This window comes from Ursus americanus, chromosome 1 (genome assembly GCF_024610735.1).
Source record: "Ursus americanus isolate L20-20 chromosome 1, mUrsAme1.1.p, whole genome shotgun sequence".
NCBI classification, from domain to species: domain Eukaryota; kingdom Metazoa; phylum Chordata; class Mammalia; order Carnivora; family Ursidae; genus Ursus; species Ursus americanus.
Window position 1 is genome coordinate 74,642,524 of NC_142127.1, and position 13,667 is coordinate 74,656,190.

Genomic DNA, 13,667 nt, shown 5'->3' on the forward strand with positions numbered 1-13,667 from the left:
AGTCATCTGTGTGTGGATTGATTTCCGAGTTCTCACCTGTGTCTTGGTTGCTTGGTTATATATCCCGGTGCCAAATACATTTGTATAAAATCTTGATATCTGGTAAGGCAACTTCTTCCAACCGGTTGTTCTTAAAAACTTGTATTGGCTATTCTTGGGCCTTCTGCTCCTTCACTTAGGTTTAAAATCAGCTTGCCACAGTCCATGGCAAATTATTTTTAATTTTTTGATTGGACTTCTAGTAAATTTATAAATTCATTTGGGCGTCTATTATAGCCAGTTTTTCAGATTATCTAGCGCAGCGTTTCTTAATCTTGGCACCACTGGTGTTTGCAGTTGGATAATTCTTTGTTGTGAAGGATGTACATCAAGGGATGTTTAGCGGCATCCCTGGCCCGATGACCAAAAATGTCTCATGACACTATCAAATGTCCTCTGAGGGGCAAAACTGCCGCTGACTCAGAAGCATTGATCTGGCGTATTGCAGAAGTTTTCCTTATTTTCTTGAACGTTTTCATATTTATTTAAATTATTTCAGATGCAGTTTCCTCAGATGTGAATTTTAGTTGTGTTGTCTACTGTCATGGTGATTTTTATTTTTTTTGCATGGCAATTTTTGAGCGGGAACTTGCCTCCAGCGGAATGGATGTCTTTTATGCCCTGGGTTGTGAAGGTAGCCTTATGGGGTAGTTTTGAGTTTGCCTCTGAAGATCTCATAGGCTTCCCTAGTTTGAGAGTGATTTTTATGTTAATGTCTTGGTTTGGGATTAAAAGAAACCCCAACAAAGTAGTGATTACTTGGACCCTAACCCTACTTCTCCCTTCCATGCTTCCCTTTCTCAAGTGCCTGTCACCTTTAGCTACAATTAACTGCCTCAACACCACCCTAACATACACACTGGTATTTTGCTGTAGGTTGGACTGACTCAGCACGGGATCTGTAGTTTTCCTTTTGATATTTTTTTCTGAATATGCCAGATGCTACCACTGAGTAATTTGGATTTTGCTGCCAAACTATACCTCCATTAGTACAGAGGGAAGACAGCGTGCCAGTTCTCTTGCTGAGTGTGCGTGACTAGCAGAAAGTCCTGGTATAATGGTTGGAGGGAATGAACTGAGCAGATAATTTTTTTTTGAGCAGATATTTAAAAAAGTGATTATCTAATGTTAACTTCTTGATGGCGTTGTTGTATCATTGATGACTACAAATCACAAAAATTGGCTACTGTTTTTAAAAATAGGGAATTAGGGGCACCTGGGTGGCTCATTTGGTTAAGCATCTGCCTTCTGCTCAGGTCAAGATCCTGGCATCCTGGCATCCTGGGATCGAGCCCCACTGTGGAAAGTTGGGCTCTCTGCTCAGCAGGGAGTCTTCTTCTCCCTCTCTCTGCCCCTCCCCCCTGCTTGTGCACTCTCTCTCTCTCTCAAATAAATAAATAAAATCTTCAAAAAAATAAAAATAGGGAATTGAACATTTGATTTCTCTTAGGTTCTTTTTCAGATAAGTCTTGTGAACATGGATAACATCTCATTTATTCTTCTGTGTTTAATCACCTCTTTACTTATTTTATACCTTCTAGTGTATATGAATATTTTATGGGTTGATTGATAACAACTGCTAACAAAATTGTGACTTTTAGTCAATAGAATAAGTACTTCTCTTCCTTCCATGGAAACTAGTGGTAAGGTTAAGGTATTGTTAGCCTGTGAATAAAGTATAAGTTTAGGGTCCCTGAAATGCATAAAATTGTTACTTAGCTTTCAGATTAAAAAAAAAAATAAAGTAGTCTGAGTGCCAGTTTTTCTACATTCATTGAGCAGCCATTTAGTAAATTCCATTTCTCCAGTTATTCATAATGGCTATCTTTAAGTGAAGTTTGGATGAGTGGGCACAGAATTGGCGTAGACACACCAATACTGATTAGCAAGTATACATAAGGTAAAATGTCTATTTTTATTAAGAACTCACCCACTTAGCCCTATTGTGGGAAGGCCAATGTGAAGGATGTAAATGAATGGTCTACTTTAAAATATTTTAAATTTTTGAAAAATAAAATAAAATTTAAAATTAATTTGATTTTGTTACTTTCAGACACTAAAATGGTTATTAATATTTTCATTGATGGGGAACTCTGGGTCTCTAGGAAATTGTGTTTACTCTAAGAATCTATTTTGTCTTTTTGTCTTTGACTGTTTAGTGTCCCTTATACCCCTTTTTGCTTTGACTGCCAGGAAACTTGGACAAATTCACAGTCTGCTAAAATCTGTTTAGACCTTTCCGGCCTGCATATTTGCTTTGTCTTCTTTATCCTTTCACCCCATTTCAACTTGCTAACGTAATGGTTTTTTAAACTAATTTTTCCCTCTCGTCTCATATAAAATTTTTCTTGTATTTAGTGTTGCTATTATAAGATGCCTCAAATCTATTGTGGACTGGAATTGTACATAAATAAATAAAATAGCTTCAGTGTTTCTTTCATTAAACATAGCTCAATAAATATATAAATACCCTTGTACACAAATAAGTAACGGTAACAGTAACTTACAGGGTAGTTCTGTTTCCTTTTTTTTTTGCTAAGATTAACTTTTAACCTTAAATGTTCTCTAATAGAAATAGACCAGGTACTCTCTCAGAATGCAAGAGTTTATTTAACATAAAATATAGTTGCATAAAATATGCAACTTTATTTATTTTTTGCTATGAAACTTTAGAATAGAATAGACAGGGGCTGCCATTTGCATCTTAAATTTTGAAGAATAGGTTGAGTTTCAATGGAAGCAGTTAGGACTACACCTATGGCATTACCTCCCATTGCTCCCACTCAAGTCCAGCCCTGGGACCAAGAACTTTCCCCAGATTTTCTGTTCTGCTTCCTTCCTTCCACCGATACCATCAGCAACTCCTGTGATAATTGCTGACCTGAAGCAGTGTATTGAGACTTAAGGGGCCTCTGGCACTTTTACGGGCTCAGGGTCTGAAGCAGTGATCAAAACTTGACAAGGCCTTTGTTCAGCTAACGGGTCAGGTCCTATGAGCATTCATGATGACATTGTGAAAAGGACCTGGGACTTTGGGAGGATGGCAGCAGAGATTTCCGCTTACGAGGGGTTTTAGAGTAGGAGACAACTGGGAGAAAAGGGAGTAGTTCTGATACCTGCAGAAGGTCTCTTGTCAAGACCCATATTTGTTCAAACCTACCTGGTTGGTGTCACGCACGTAAAGTGGGAGTTAACCATGTGACACCAGTTTTTCTAGTCCATTTAGCAGCTTAGTCATTGGGCTTTTTCTTCTTCCTCCTCCCACCAAGTTTATTCATAATGCCCTTTAGTTATTAACTCTCTCGTTGTGATTTTCTTCTTACTGTATTTGACATTCTCATAAATTCTGGTAAAGCCTGTGGGATTTTTGGGAGATAATTTGTTTCTGGTTTCATTTCCTTTAAAATGTAGGTTTTCTTCTTTGTCTGTTTTGGGTTTTCGATCAGTTGCTTTGTCTGCCTTCTATAGACCTAACAATGTAAATTTAATCTGCTAGGCTAGAGAGACCAGCAAGAAAGAAAGAGCCTAAACCTTGAATCTGAGACATCAGTTACTTTGATAAGAGGATTTAAAAAATTCCCTTTTAACCACAGAACTCCATTGGAAAGGTTTTGGAAAGAAATGAAGAAAACCATCAGAAATGAAGTCAGCAACTTCACGGCCTTCTGTTGACTAGAGCGGCGTTTTATTACTGCAGTGTTTTGGAACGACACTGTGCAGGATGTCTACTGAGGTCATCCATCAGGTTGAAGAGGCCCTTGATGAAGACGAGAAGAAAATGCTTCTTTTTTTGTGCCGGGACATTGCTGCAGATGTTGCTCCGCTTAACGTCAGGGACCTTTTGGATATTTTAAGCGAGAGAGGAATGCTGTCGGCCATGGGCTTGGCGGAGCTGCTCTACAGGGTGAGGCGGTTTGACCTGCTCAAGCGCATCTTCAAGATGGACAGAAAAGCCGTGGAGACCCACCTGCTCAGGCACCCTCGCCTTATTTCAGACTATAGGTAATTCATGAGCAATTCCCAAGGCTGGACCTGGTGGGAGGGAGTGAGGTGGTCTAGGCTTATGAACAATAGAAATGAGGCCAGTAAGGAAAAGCAATGATGTTACCTTCTTTACCCATAGATTCACCTGCCTTATGATGTTACCTCATTCCTTTGAAGTCTTTGAACATTTTTGCTAAAAGTAATTGGGCAGAAGATCATAAAGAAAGTGGAAGGGCTGGGTAGCGTGTGCTTGTTTGCCTGATAGATAGAATGAGAGAGATGAGAATGACTAGGAGCTAGTAATTCTTGCCATCCTCTGAATGTGAGACCTGCCGTGGTCTTTCCTAGCTTATTTTCTGTGATGTCAGACTGGCAAATTCTGAGAAAGGAAATAACAAGTCTGACGGTGATCTTCCTGACCTTTGCAGAGCTCTGTGATCCCTCCTGAGTCCCCTTTGGTCTTTCCCATGCGAAGGAGGTTAGTGAGGTGGGCTGCCTTTCTGTGAGTTCGTATGAGGTCCTTGCCCCCAGAGGCTCGGTGGGCCAGGGATGCAGAATGAACATCCCATCGATTAGCCAGCTGTAGGCCCCCTTCAGTTCAGAGAGGAATGGTCCCTGGAGTCCCCTTTAGTTCAGACCGTCTTTGAGTTTTTCCTTCCTCCTGTTTACATACTACTCTCTTGGAGGTTCAGCGGAGCACAGAAGCCACAAGAAAGGCTGCATTTCTGGAGAAAGGATGATACCTTGTAACCTTAAATGAATGGCTCCTTTTTCTCCAAACCACCAGCCTTAAGTTATATCAGTGAGGCATTATTTGGAGAAGATGTACATTATCAAGAACTATAGTAAAGAGAGTTGGAAGCAGCATAGGCCTTGGAAAGTGTCTGAAACTTGAGGTCTAGAGGCCTATTTAAGTCCCAGAACAACCAGTTACAGGCCACATAGGCTGAGCCAGCCACTAACATTGGTTGGGGCTTCATTTTCCTACTTGTAAAGCTAAAAATAATGAAAACTGATTTCGGAAGTTTGTTGGTGAAGATCAATTGTAATAATTTAGTATGTGAAGTACTTCTAGAACTGTGGAGCCCTCTACAAATGCAGGGGTTCATTATTATTATTGTAGTTACTCTCGACCATCTGCCACCTCTTCAAGTATCATATAATGTCCGTAATGTTCTTAAAACTTTTTCAGAGGCACTGGGTTTCAGTGAATAAGTTAGGGCACTCTCCATTTCCTGTCTCTTTGCAATGGTGAGTAGAGACAGTTCCTCGGAGCCTGTGGGCAGAGAGGCTGGGCAGTGGGATTCTAGATTCATCAGTGCATCTGTTTAGTGGCCTTTCTTTTGGGTCAACATATGCCAAGTGTTTGGTAAGCGCTAGAGCAAAATGAACGAAGCATGTTCTGTCCTCAAGAATTTGAGAACCTCATTGAGAAAACAGCCTTCTAAGCAGTGATGACAGTGTCAAGGCAATAATGCCAACCACGGAGTGTCCTGGGAGCCCAGATACAGTGTGATGGTGGCTCCCATTGGAGCAGAGGTGACTGAATCAGGAGGAGCTTTCTAGACAAAGACATCTATGGTCACAGTCCCCAGGCTCTAGATGCCTTTTACTCTTCGAGTTCAAGAGTGGGCCAGGATATCACGGGTGTAACTTCGCTTTAGAAGCTTGCGACTCCAGGTATGGTCCCTGGGTCTGCAGCAGCATCAGCCCCTGGGAGTTCGTAAAACAGAGAAGACAAGACCACTTCGAGTTCTATTTCTGTCTTCCATCTTAGTCATATATGTTCTTCACCTACTTCATCGTAACATCTGGGGGAGTAGGGGATTCTTTAGGGAAGTTTTTATTCTCTGAGCTGTTTTTAGAGCAGTTAGTTGGAAAGAAAGGTACTGTTTCCTATTGAAAGTACGGGCAGGGTGAATTTTCTTTTTGAGTTCCTTTAAGATATCTTCCTGAGGTGGCCTAGGCTTTCTGTTTTATGGGGGTGCATATCAGATGGGGGCCTGAACTAGCCTTTTAACCGGTTGTTGGCATAGCGGAAGCATAGGCTCTTGGTGTTTTCACTAGGATGGTATCTGAATTTACTAAAAAAAACTTGTCTGGTTTACAGGGTGCTGATGACAGAGATTGGTGGTAATCTGGAAAAATCTGATCTGTCCTCATTATTTTTCCTCATGAGGGATTATATTGGTCGAAAAAAGTTAGCCAAGGATAAGGTGAGTGTTCTTTTTCTTGATTCATGTTCCCAAGAGCCTATCAGAAGGTGGGGGTACTCTCTAGGGTGTTGAGAGAGAGAAGTGGGCCCTTGAATAGGGAGGCCCAAGCTGGGGGTGAAGGTAGGAAGCGAGAAGAATAAGGTCTTTTCTTAACATTGATAGGAAGAGAATCGGTCTCTCCTTTGAGAGGAAATAGGGTGGCCCCGGGTGTATCTCTCATCCTTGTATTTTATCCTTATTTCTATAAAAGTCAGAGGCCTGATTTAGGCATCAGTTTCTCTCCCCCGTTTGGCAGACCATCTGGGAGGGTTAGGAAGTCCCATCTGCTCATGCTGAGTGCAAACAGGTGGGAAGTACGAGTCCACTCCCGTCTTGCCCTCCCACAGCATCTGTGTCCCCTCAGCTAGCTCGAGGCCAGTGTGAAGTCATTAGGCTCCATGTGGAGATGAGCTGGGGGAAGGTACTTGTGACTCACGTATTCAGGGAATGGCAAAAGTAGAGATTTGGTGTTGGAAGCTAGGTAGCAGTCAAGATCTCAGGGATGTGATTGCTGGAGTATTTAAATTCTGTCTGGCCCTATGTGATACTGCTGGCCTAAGGACAAGCCAGGAAAACCTCAGGTCACTAGATTATGACAGTATGTTTTTGAAGGACTTGCCTTTGAGGACTATGGTAAGGGGTTGCCTGAGAATTTCCTCATGTTCTTTAATCACTGTAGTTTTGTTTCTGAAATCTAGGCAGGTAAGGTGACTGCATGACCCCACCATCAAATGCATCAAATGGGAAGGAAAATGAAAAAACAGAACTTCTCTGGTGTCCCCGGATCAGCTGATCTGCTGGTCATTTACATCAATGTCGTGAGGGTGATGATGTAAAAACATAAATTTATAGAGCCTCAGTAATCAAATGTTAAACAGAAGGGAAAGGAATGCCTGTTTCTGAAATACAGTTCTTTCATAATCTCTTCGGTCCAGGGCAAGTGACAGCAATATACCCTAACTTTTAAATTTTGCCCCCTCAGACCTCCTGAGTCAGAATGAGTTGGAATGTCCAGCATTGACTAAAATACTTTAGGAGCTTCAAAATTACATCATTGGGATTTTTCTAGTAGAGACTTGTCCCCAGCTATCTTCTCTCTTCCCTTTTTTAGGAAGGCCCTTAGAGTTTTTCGTTATAATATCAGCCGGAAATATCTTTCGGAAGAGAATGAACTCAGGAGGATTTTATTTTTAGGCCTGCCCTCTCGTGGTACTTCTTGATGTCATAAATGGCCCATGTGTCTATCCCCAACCTAGGGACGGGTTGTCCACCAAAAGACTTAACCACCTCTTTCTCAGTAAAATCCAGGAGTATAATTTGCTCTTGGCCTTGGAGGGACTATAAAACAGAGAGGTCTGGTTTAGGATCACTGAAGATCATGGAAGGGGCTCCTCTTGTCACATTTTCTTGCTGTTACAAATCACACAGCCTGAGATTTGCATTTAGGGCTTAAGAGCAGCCTTACTGACATTTGTTTTTTGTTGGTTGCTCTCTCAGAGTTTCCTAGATCTTGTGATCGAATTAGAGAAACTAAGTCTGATTGCTCCGGATCAATTGGATTTACTAGAAAAATGCCTGAAGAACATCCACCGAGTAGACCTGAAGACAAAAATCCAGAAATACAAGCAGTCGGGTAAGTAGAATTTTGGCCTTTCTGTGGCCTAAGGAAAGTACCCTATGCATCCGAGGTTTGGTTGGTAAAGATTCACTTGTCGAATGCGTGGAGGGAACAGAACCGAGTGTCGACAGCCCCCACTAGCCTGTGGCTAGAGATCACGTCCCTTTCTATCTTTCATATCCTACATCTGCTGACTTCGTCACCCTATACCCATGATCACAGAGTCTCAGCCCTCTGCAAAACGCTGCCGAGAAGTTCTTAACATTCCGGCCTTCAGGAAATAGTCTGCACCCCCATTTTCTGCACAGGCTGGCAGCATTGTGGACACATAGGGCTTTCGAGTGCATGTCGAACCCTGCTGTCTTGCTCCAGTGTTGGGCCTGACCTCCATCCAACTCCAGGTGGCATCCTGTCACTGGGATCCCCTAGCTGCCCTGTGTGTGTCCTGAGTTTCACCAAACCTCCTCACGGAAAAGGGTAACTTTGCTTCCTCCATAAGGGGGACCAGACTCACAGTGGCCTTCTTTCTCGTGCCACCCCTCCCCCATTGTCTTTTAGATTCAGCCTCAGCCTGGGCTCTGTTAGCAGTCCACTGCCACCATAGAGGCACAGCCTAGAGGGCATAGCTGAGACCCAGGGATCTACATCCCCCTCCCCACAGATGACCGATAAAAGATCGAGGGTCGGTGTAGCATTTTAGTCCTTTCTTAACGGCAGTGGGAGAATCATCTGATCCAATATTTTGAATTTAGTCAGGTAGTTAGATAGAGTTTAGGGTATTTTGAAAGATGGATGATTGACTGAACTGAGCCATTGTTGAATATTCATTTGACAAGAACTTAAATCCTAAGTCAATACCTCTCTTCTGCTTACAGCTCAAGGAGCTGGAACAAGTTATACAAATGCACTTCAAGCATCATTCCCAAATCTGAGTCTTAAGGATCCTTCATGTAACTTAAGGGTGAGTCTGGAGCAAATGTACAGAATTCCAGAAACAGTTGCAGGACTTTGATAAAAATATATATATTCTCACAGCGTGTACTTCATTTAATGTCTGAAAAAAATGTGATAGAAATGTGCATTTAAAAAAATATGTGTAGCTTCTTATGATTACAAAGCTAACTTGTGTTCATTGAGAGAATTTGGAAAATACAGAGAAAGTTCAAGATGTATTAAAAGAATTTTTGAAGTATGTTTTCTCTTACCCCAGTTCCTTTCCCCAGAGGCAGCTTTGTTAACCCTTTTCTTCTGTAAACATCCAGAGATAATCTATGCACATACCATATTTCACTTTTGTTTTTTTCTTTTTGTGCAAATGGTGGAACACTGTGCCCCTTGTCTGAGCTGGGAATTCTTGGAAATTTTTCCAAATGAATCATAGGGGCCCCGCCTCTATTCAGTCATTGTTTTTAATGGATGTATATAGTTCTACTTCCTGGATGTCTCACAACGTGTATCGTAGCCCTTTCTTGTGTGTGTATATTACAGATCATTTCCAATCTTGTGTTACTGCAATGATTGAAAATAAATATCCTTATATTTACCTCTCTGTGCATTTGCTTGTTATTGGGCTTATTTTAACAATTTCAGCAGAAGTGTTTTTGTTATTGGGCTATATTACTGAGTGAGTGATTCGTGACCATAAATGTCACATAGTCACTTCTGGTTGTTGTGTTATTATATGGTGCAAAGTATTATCATAATTGTTCTTGGTTAGTTTTTTATCTTGAGAAGTTAATCCTAGTATAATATCCTCATCCGCCTAGAAAGATATGTGGAATTTGTAGTTAGGCCTTAGGTCACAGTGCAATTTCATGGTTAGATTATAAAAGCTTTCATAAACGTGTGAGGAAAACATTAACTACCCCGGTAATAGAAATAGTTTCATGAAGAATGTGAGCTGTGCGAGATAACCTTGAGCAATAGAATTTCAGAGCTAAAATGGGTATTGAGGATTATACTGTCCAACCCCCTCATCAAACAAATAAGGACATTTAGGCCTAAAGTACATTAGGTGATTGCCCAGCTCTATGGGCCGCGTCAATGTTCCTTCCTCTATACCATGGTATATTTAATAAACTACCACAGTCATGGCACAGCTTAAGTGTATCTGTCATTTTTTTTTAAAGAATCAAATACACTTCCGTTTGTCCTTCTGAATCTCTATGATACCAAGTCATGAAACAAAATTGATTCAGGATTCAGATCCAGATTTTCTGAGCTTTTTCTACTACTGTATATCTAATATAAATTATACTGTCACTATTGGTTAAAAGCTTGCCATATTTTTACTATCATCTTTCTATTTTGTTGATGAAAGTAATTATATTCACTGTGTAGCCTATTGGGAATCCACATGCTCTGTATTTAAATTTCTCCTTTAATTTGCTGTATTGATCTATGACCCTGATCGTTAATTCGTTTAGTAAGCAGACACTGTGGCACATGGATTCAGCGAGGAGGTAAATACCTGGATGTTAACTCATACAAGAGTGCAAAGTGTTTTAAAAATTACAGTGACATTAAATGACACATGACACAACATATTATAGAATAAAAATGTTGTGTCACTCTGCAATACAATGCTTTTTAAATCTAGCTTTGATTTGATGTTATATTTCTTTAATAGCTACGTAAACGTGATTGCACATCCATGTAGGGTTCCAAATTCTATATAGTATTATCAGCCTCTGGCTAAGTCACGTATGATTAGTGATAAAAGCAACTTACATGTTTTTCTTTAGACACACAGACTTAGCTGCAGACACAGCTTAATGAATAGTGTACTTCTCTCTTTTGGCTAGGATAGCTTCAGAGGAGAACTGTCATTTGAAAGCTGAACCTATCAGATGGTTTGCAGTATGTGGTATATGTGCCTTACAAAGGACCTGTCATCTGAGAAGAGCAAGGGTCGGTTCAATCTTTCATTTTCTGATTAATTTCATTCTAGCCCACAGAATTGGTAGCTATTTATTATTTATTTATTTATTTATTTATTTATTTATTTATTTATTTATTTTGGTAGCTGATTTTTGAGAACCAACCCCACACGTGGCTTATGTGCAGCTAGGCACTGTAGAAACACAATAATAGAAAAACAGTAATATGCTAGCACATCAGAAAGTGCTTTGTGTACATTTAATCTTCACAAAAAATTTATAGGATGGCTACTATTATTATCCTCATTTTGAAGATAAACAAACATGGAGGTTAAATAACTTGCTCAAGCTTACACAGTTAGTGGCAGAATCAGGATTCATAGCCAGGTTTGTCTGGGCGAGAACTCCCCACTGTCTTTGTTTTTGAGTATTGTTGCCACAAAAATTATACCGTAGTTGCAGGTGTACAACATAGTAATTGGACAAGCTTATACATGATGCTACGTTTACCACAGTATAGCTACAACCATCTGTCCCCGTACAAGCTAATGTCATTGATGATAGTCCTTATGCTGTGCCTTTTATTCCTGTGACTTGGAAGCCTTCAGAATTGGAAGCCTTCACGCATTTTGCTGACCTCCCATCCCCCTCCCCTCGGGCAACCATCAGTTTGTTTTGTGTATTTAATAGTCTGATTCTGCTTTTTGTTTGTTTATTCATTTTTTTAAGATGCCACATATGAGTGGTATTTGTCTTTCTCAGACTTATTTCACTTAGCATAATACTTTCTAGGTCCATCCATGTTGTCACAAATGGCACAGTATCATCCTTTTTTGTGGCTGTGTAATATTCCATTATATATAGAATATTCCGTATATGTAATACTCCTATTTATGATATATTATGTATATATACGTATATCATCCATATCTCTTCTTTACTGACAGACACTTAGGTTGCTTCTGTATCTTGGCTTTTGTAAATAATGCTACAATAAACATGGGGTACATATATCTTTTTGAATTAGTGTTTTGTATTCTTTGGATAAATACCCAGGAGTGGAATTACTAGATTAAATAGTATTTCTATTTTTAACTTTTTGAGGAACCTCCTCCATACTGCTTTCCACAGTGGCCGAACAAATTTCCATTCCCACCAGTAGTGCCTAAGGGTTCCTTTTTCTCTCCGTCCTCGCCAACACTTTAGAACTCTCATTCTTAATCATCGTACGTACATTGCCTCTGTGTTAAAGGACCAGGTAGAAGGTCAACCTGATGTTCCAACAGCTTGTTCTGACTTGGAGCAATTATAGCAACTCGACAATGCCGTGACATCTGACTTTATTGAGCTGTTTTAAAACATTCTAATAAGCTAATTTAGCATATTGCATGTTCATTGTATTTTCGCTTTTTAAAAAGAAAAGTTGCCTTGTGCTTTGGCTGTAGAATATGGGATTTATGCGGTTCGCTGCTCTGGCTATTCTTCTTTAAATTATTTAACTGTGAATGTGATACTTTTATTTTTTTCCTGGGTAAGAATTCTATTGAGATATTTAAAGAGGTGTGACATAAAGTGCCTCTGAAAAAAAACTAACAGGGTATGTGACTTATTCTTTATATTTGAAGCTCCAGAATGGGAGAAGTAAAGAACACAGACTCAATGTGGGACAACTTGACCTGCAAAGTAAGGCCAATTTTTCTTTATATTCGTTCTTTATAAATGCTTGATAACTCGAGTACAAATTGTTGCGTGTTTGGAGTTGGCCATTTTCTTTATCTACATATTCTGATTAAGCTTTCAAAATAAATAGCAGTTACATTCTTAAAATGTAGCCATTGGCATTTCTAATTGTTTATTGAATTAGCTTATTTGAATGTAAATACCTCCTCCATCAGCTTCATCACCTTGGCTATATTTCTTTTTTTTTTGTTTTTTTTTTTAATTTTTTTTTTTAAGATTTTATTTATTTATGTGACAGAGAGACAGCCAGCGAGAGAGGGAACACAAGCAGGGGGAGTGGGAGAGGAAGAAGCAGGCTCATAGCGGAGGAGCCTGATGTGGGACTCGATCCGGGTACACCGGGATCACGCCCTGAGCCGAAGGCAGACGCTTTAACGACTGCGCTACCCAGGCGCCCCACCTTGGCTATATTTGTAAGAGATGTGCTATTTATTCCTGAAGTGGAACTCTAGCCAGGCTATGTTAAACATTAATCTAGCCATGATAACGAACCATGCTAAACCAGATATCTGGCAGCAGGAAGAAGAAAGGTCACTAGGATATTGTTTTATAGCTCACTTTTAAAAAAGATTTCATTTATTTAATTTTCAGAGAGAGAGAGAGCACACAGCAGGGGGAGTGCCAGGCAGAGGGAGAAGAAGACTCCCTGCTGAGCAGGGAGCCCAATGTGGGGCTCGATGTGGGGCTCGATCCCATGACCCTGGGATCATGACCCTGGGATCATGACCTGAGCCGAAGGCAGATGCTTAACTGATTGAGCCACCCAGGCACCCCTATTTTATACCTCATTTAATAAATCTAGATACTCTACAGATGACATTCCCCTACTCCTAAAAAGAAAGAAAAAATACAATAAAAAACTAGTCATTTCGACCCATACGACTCTTTCTTAAAACATCAACACTTGATTTCATAACGTCATTTTTTTAAAAACTGTGCTTCTTTTGCTTCACTTCCTTGAAGTGAAGGCTGAGACTTGGTCTCACGCTGTATTGTAGCTGATTGTGCCTCAGAACCCCAGGAGGCAGGGATCAATAGGCAGGGGAAGAGGGCTCAGTCTTCCCCGAGGGGCTTGGAATTTGTCCCATGTGCGGTGGGAATCACGAATGTTCCCAGTAGAGCAGTGGCCCGAAGGAAGCCTTCTTTGTGTGG

The 13,667-nt window shown here is 40.4% G+C and overlaps 1 protein-coding gene across 11 annotated transcripts in view; it reads left to right on the forward strand.

Moving 5' to 3' along the window:
* The window catches only part of CFLAR (CASP8 and FADD like apoptosis regulator), a 45,000-nt gene that overhangs the window by 12,846 nt on the left and 18,487 nt on the right, over positions 1-13,667 (forward strand). For 7 of the 11 annotated variants that reach the window (XM_045806476.2, XM_045806471.2, XM_045806474.2 and 4 more), the window contains 5 exons: positions 3,633-4,041; positions 6,134-6,239; positions 7,776-7,911; positions 8,772-8,857; positions 12,401-12,458. In XM_045806476.2, coding sequence (XP_045662432.1) covers positions 3,761-4,041; positions 6,134-6,239; positions 7,776-7,911; positions 8,772-8,857; positions 12,401-12,458 — 667 coding nt within the window. In that variant the 5' untranslated portion in view covers positions 3,633-3,760. Of the gene's footprint in view, positions 1-3,535; positions 4,042-6,133; positions 6,240-7,775; positions 7,912-8,771; positions 8,858-10,705; positions 10,807-12,400; positions 12,459-13,667 lie in introns of those variants that run through there. The other 4 variants (XM_045806478.2, XM_087862615.1, XM_087862577.1 and 1 more) reach the window with 2 other exon arrangements.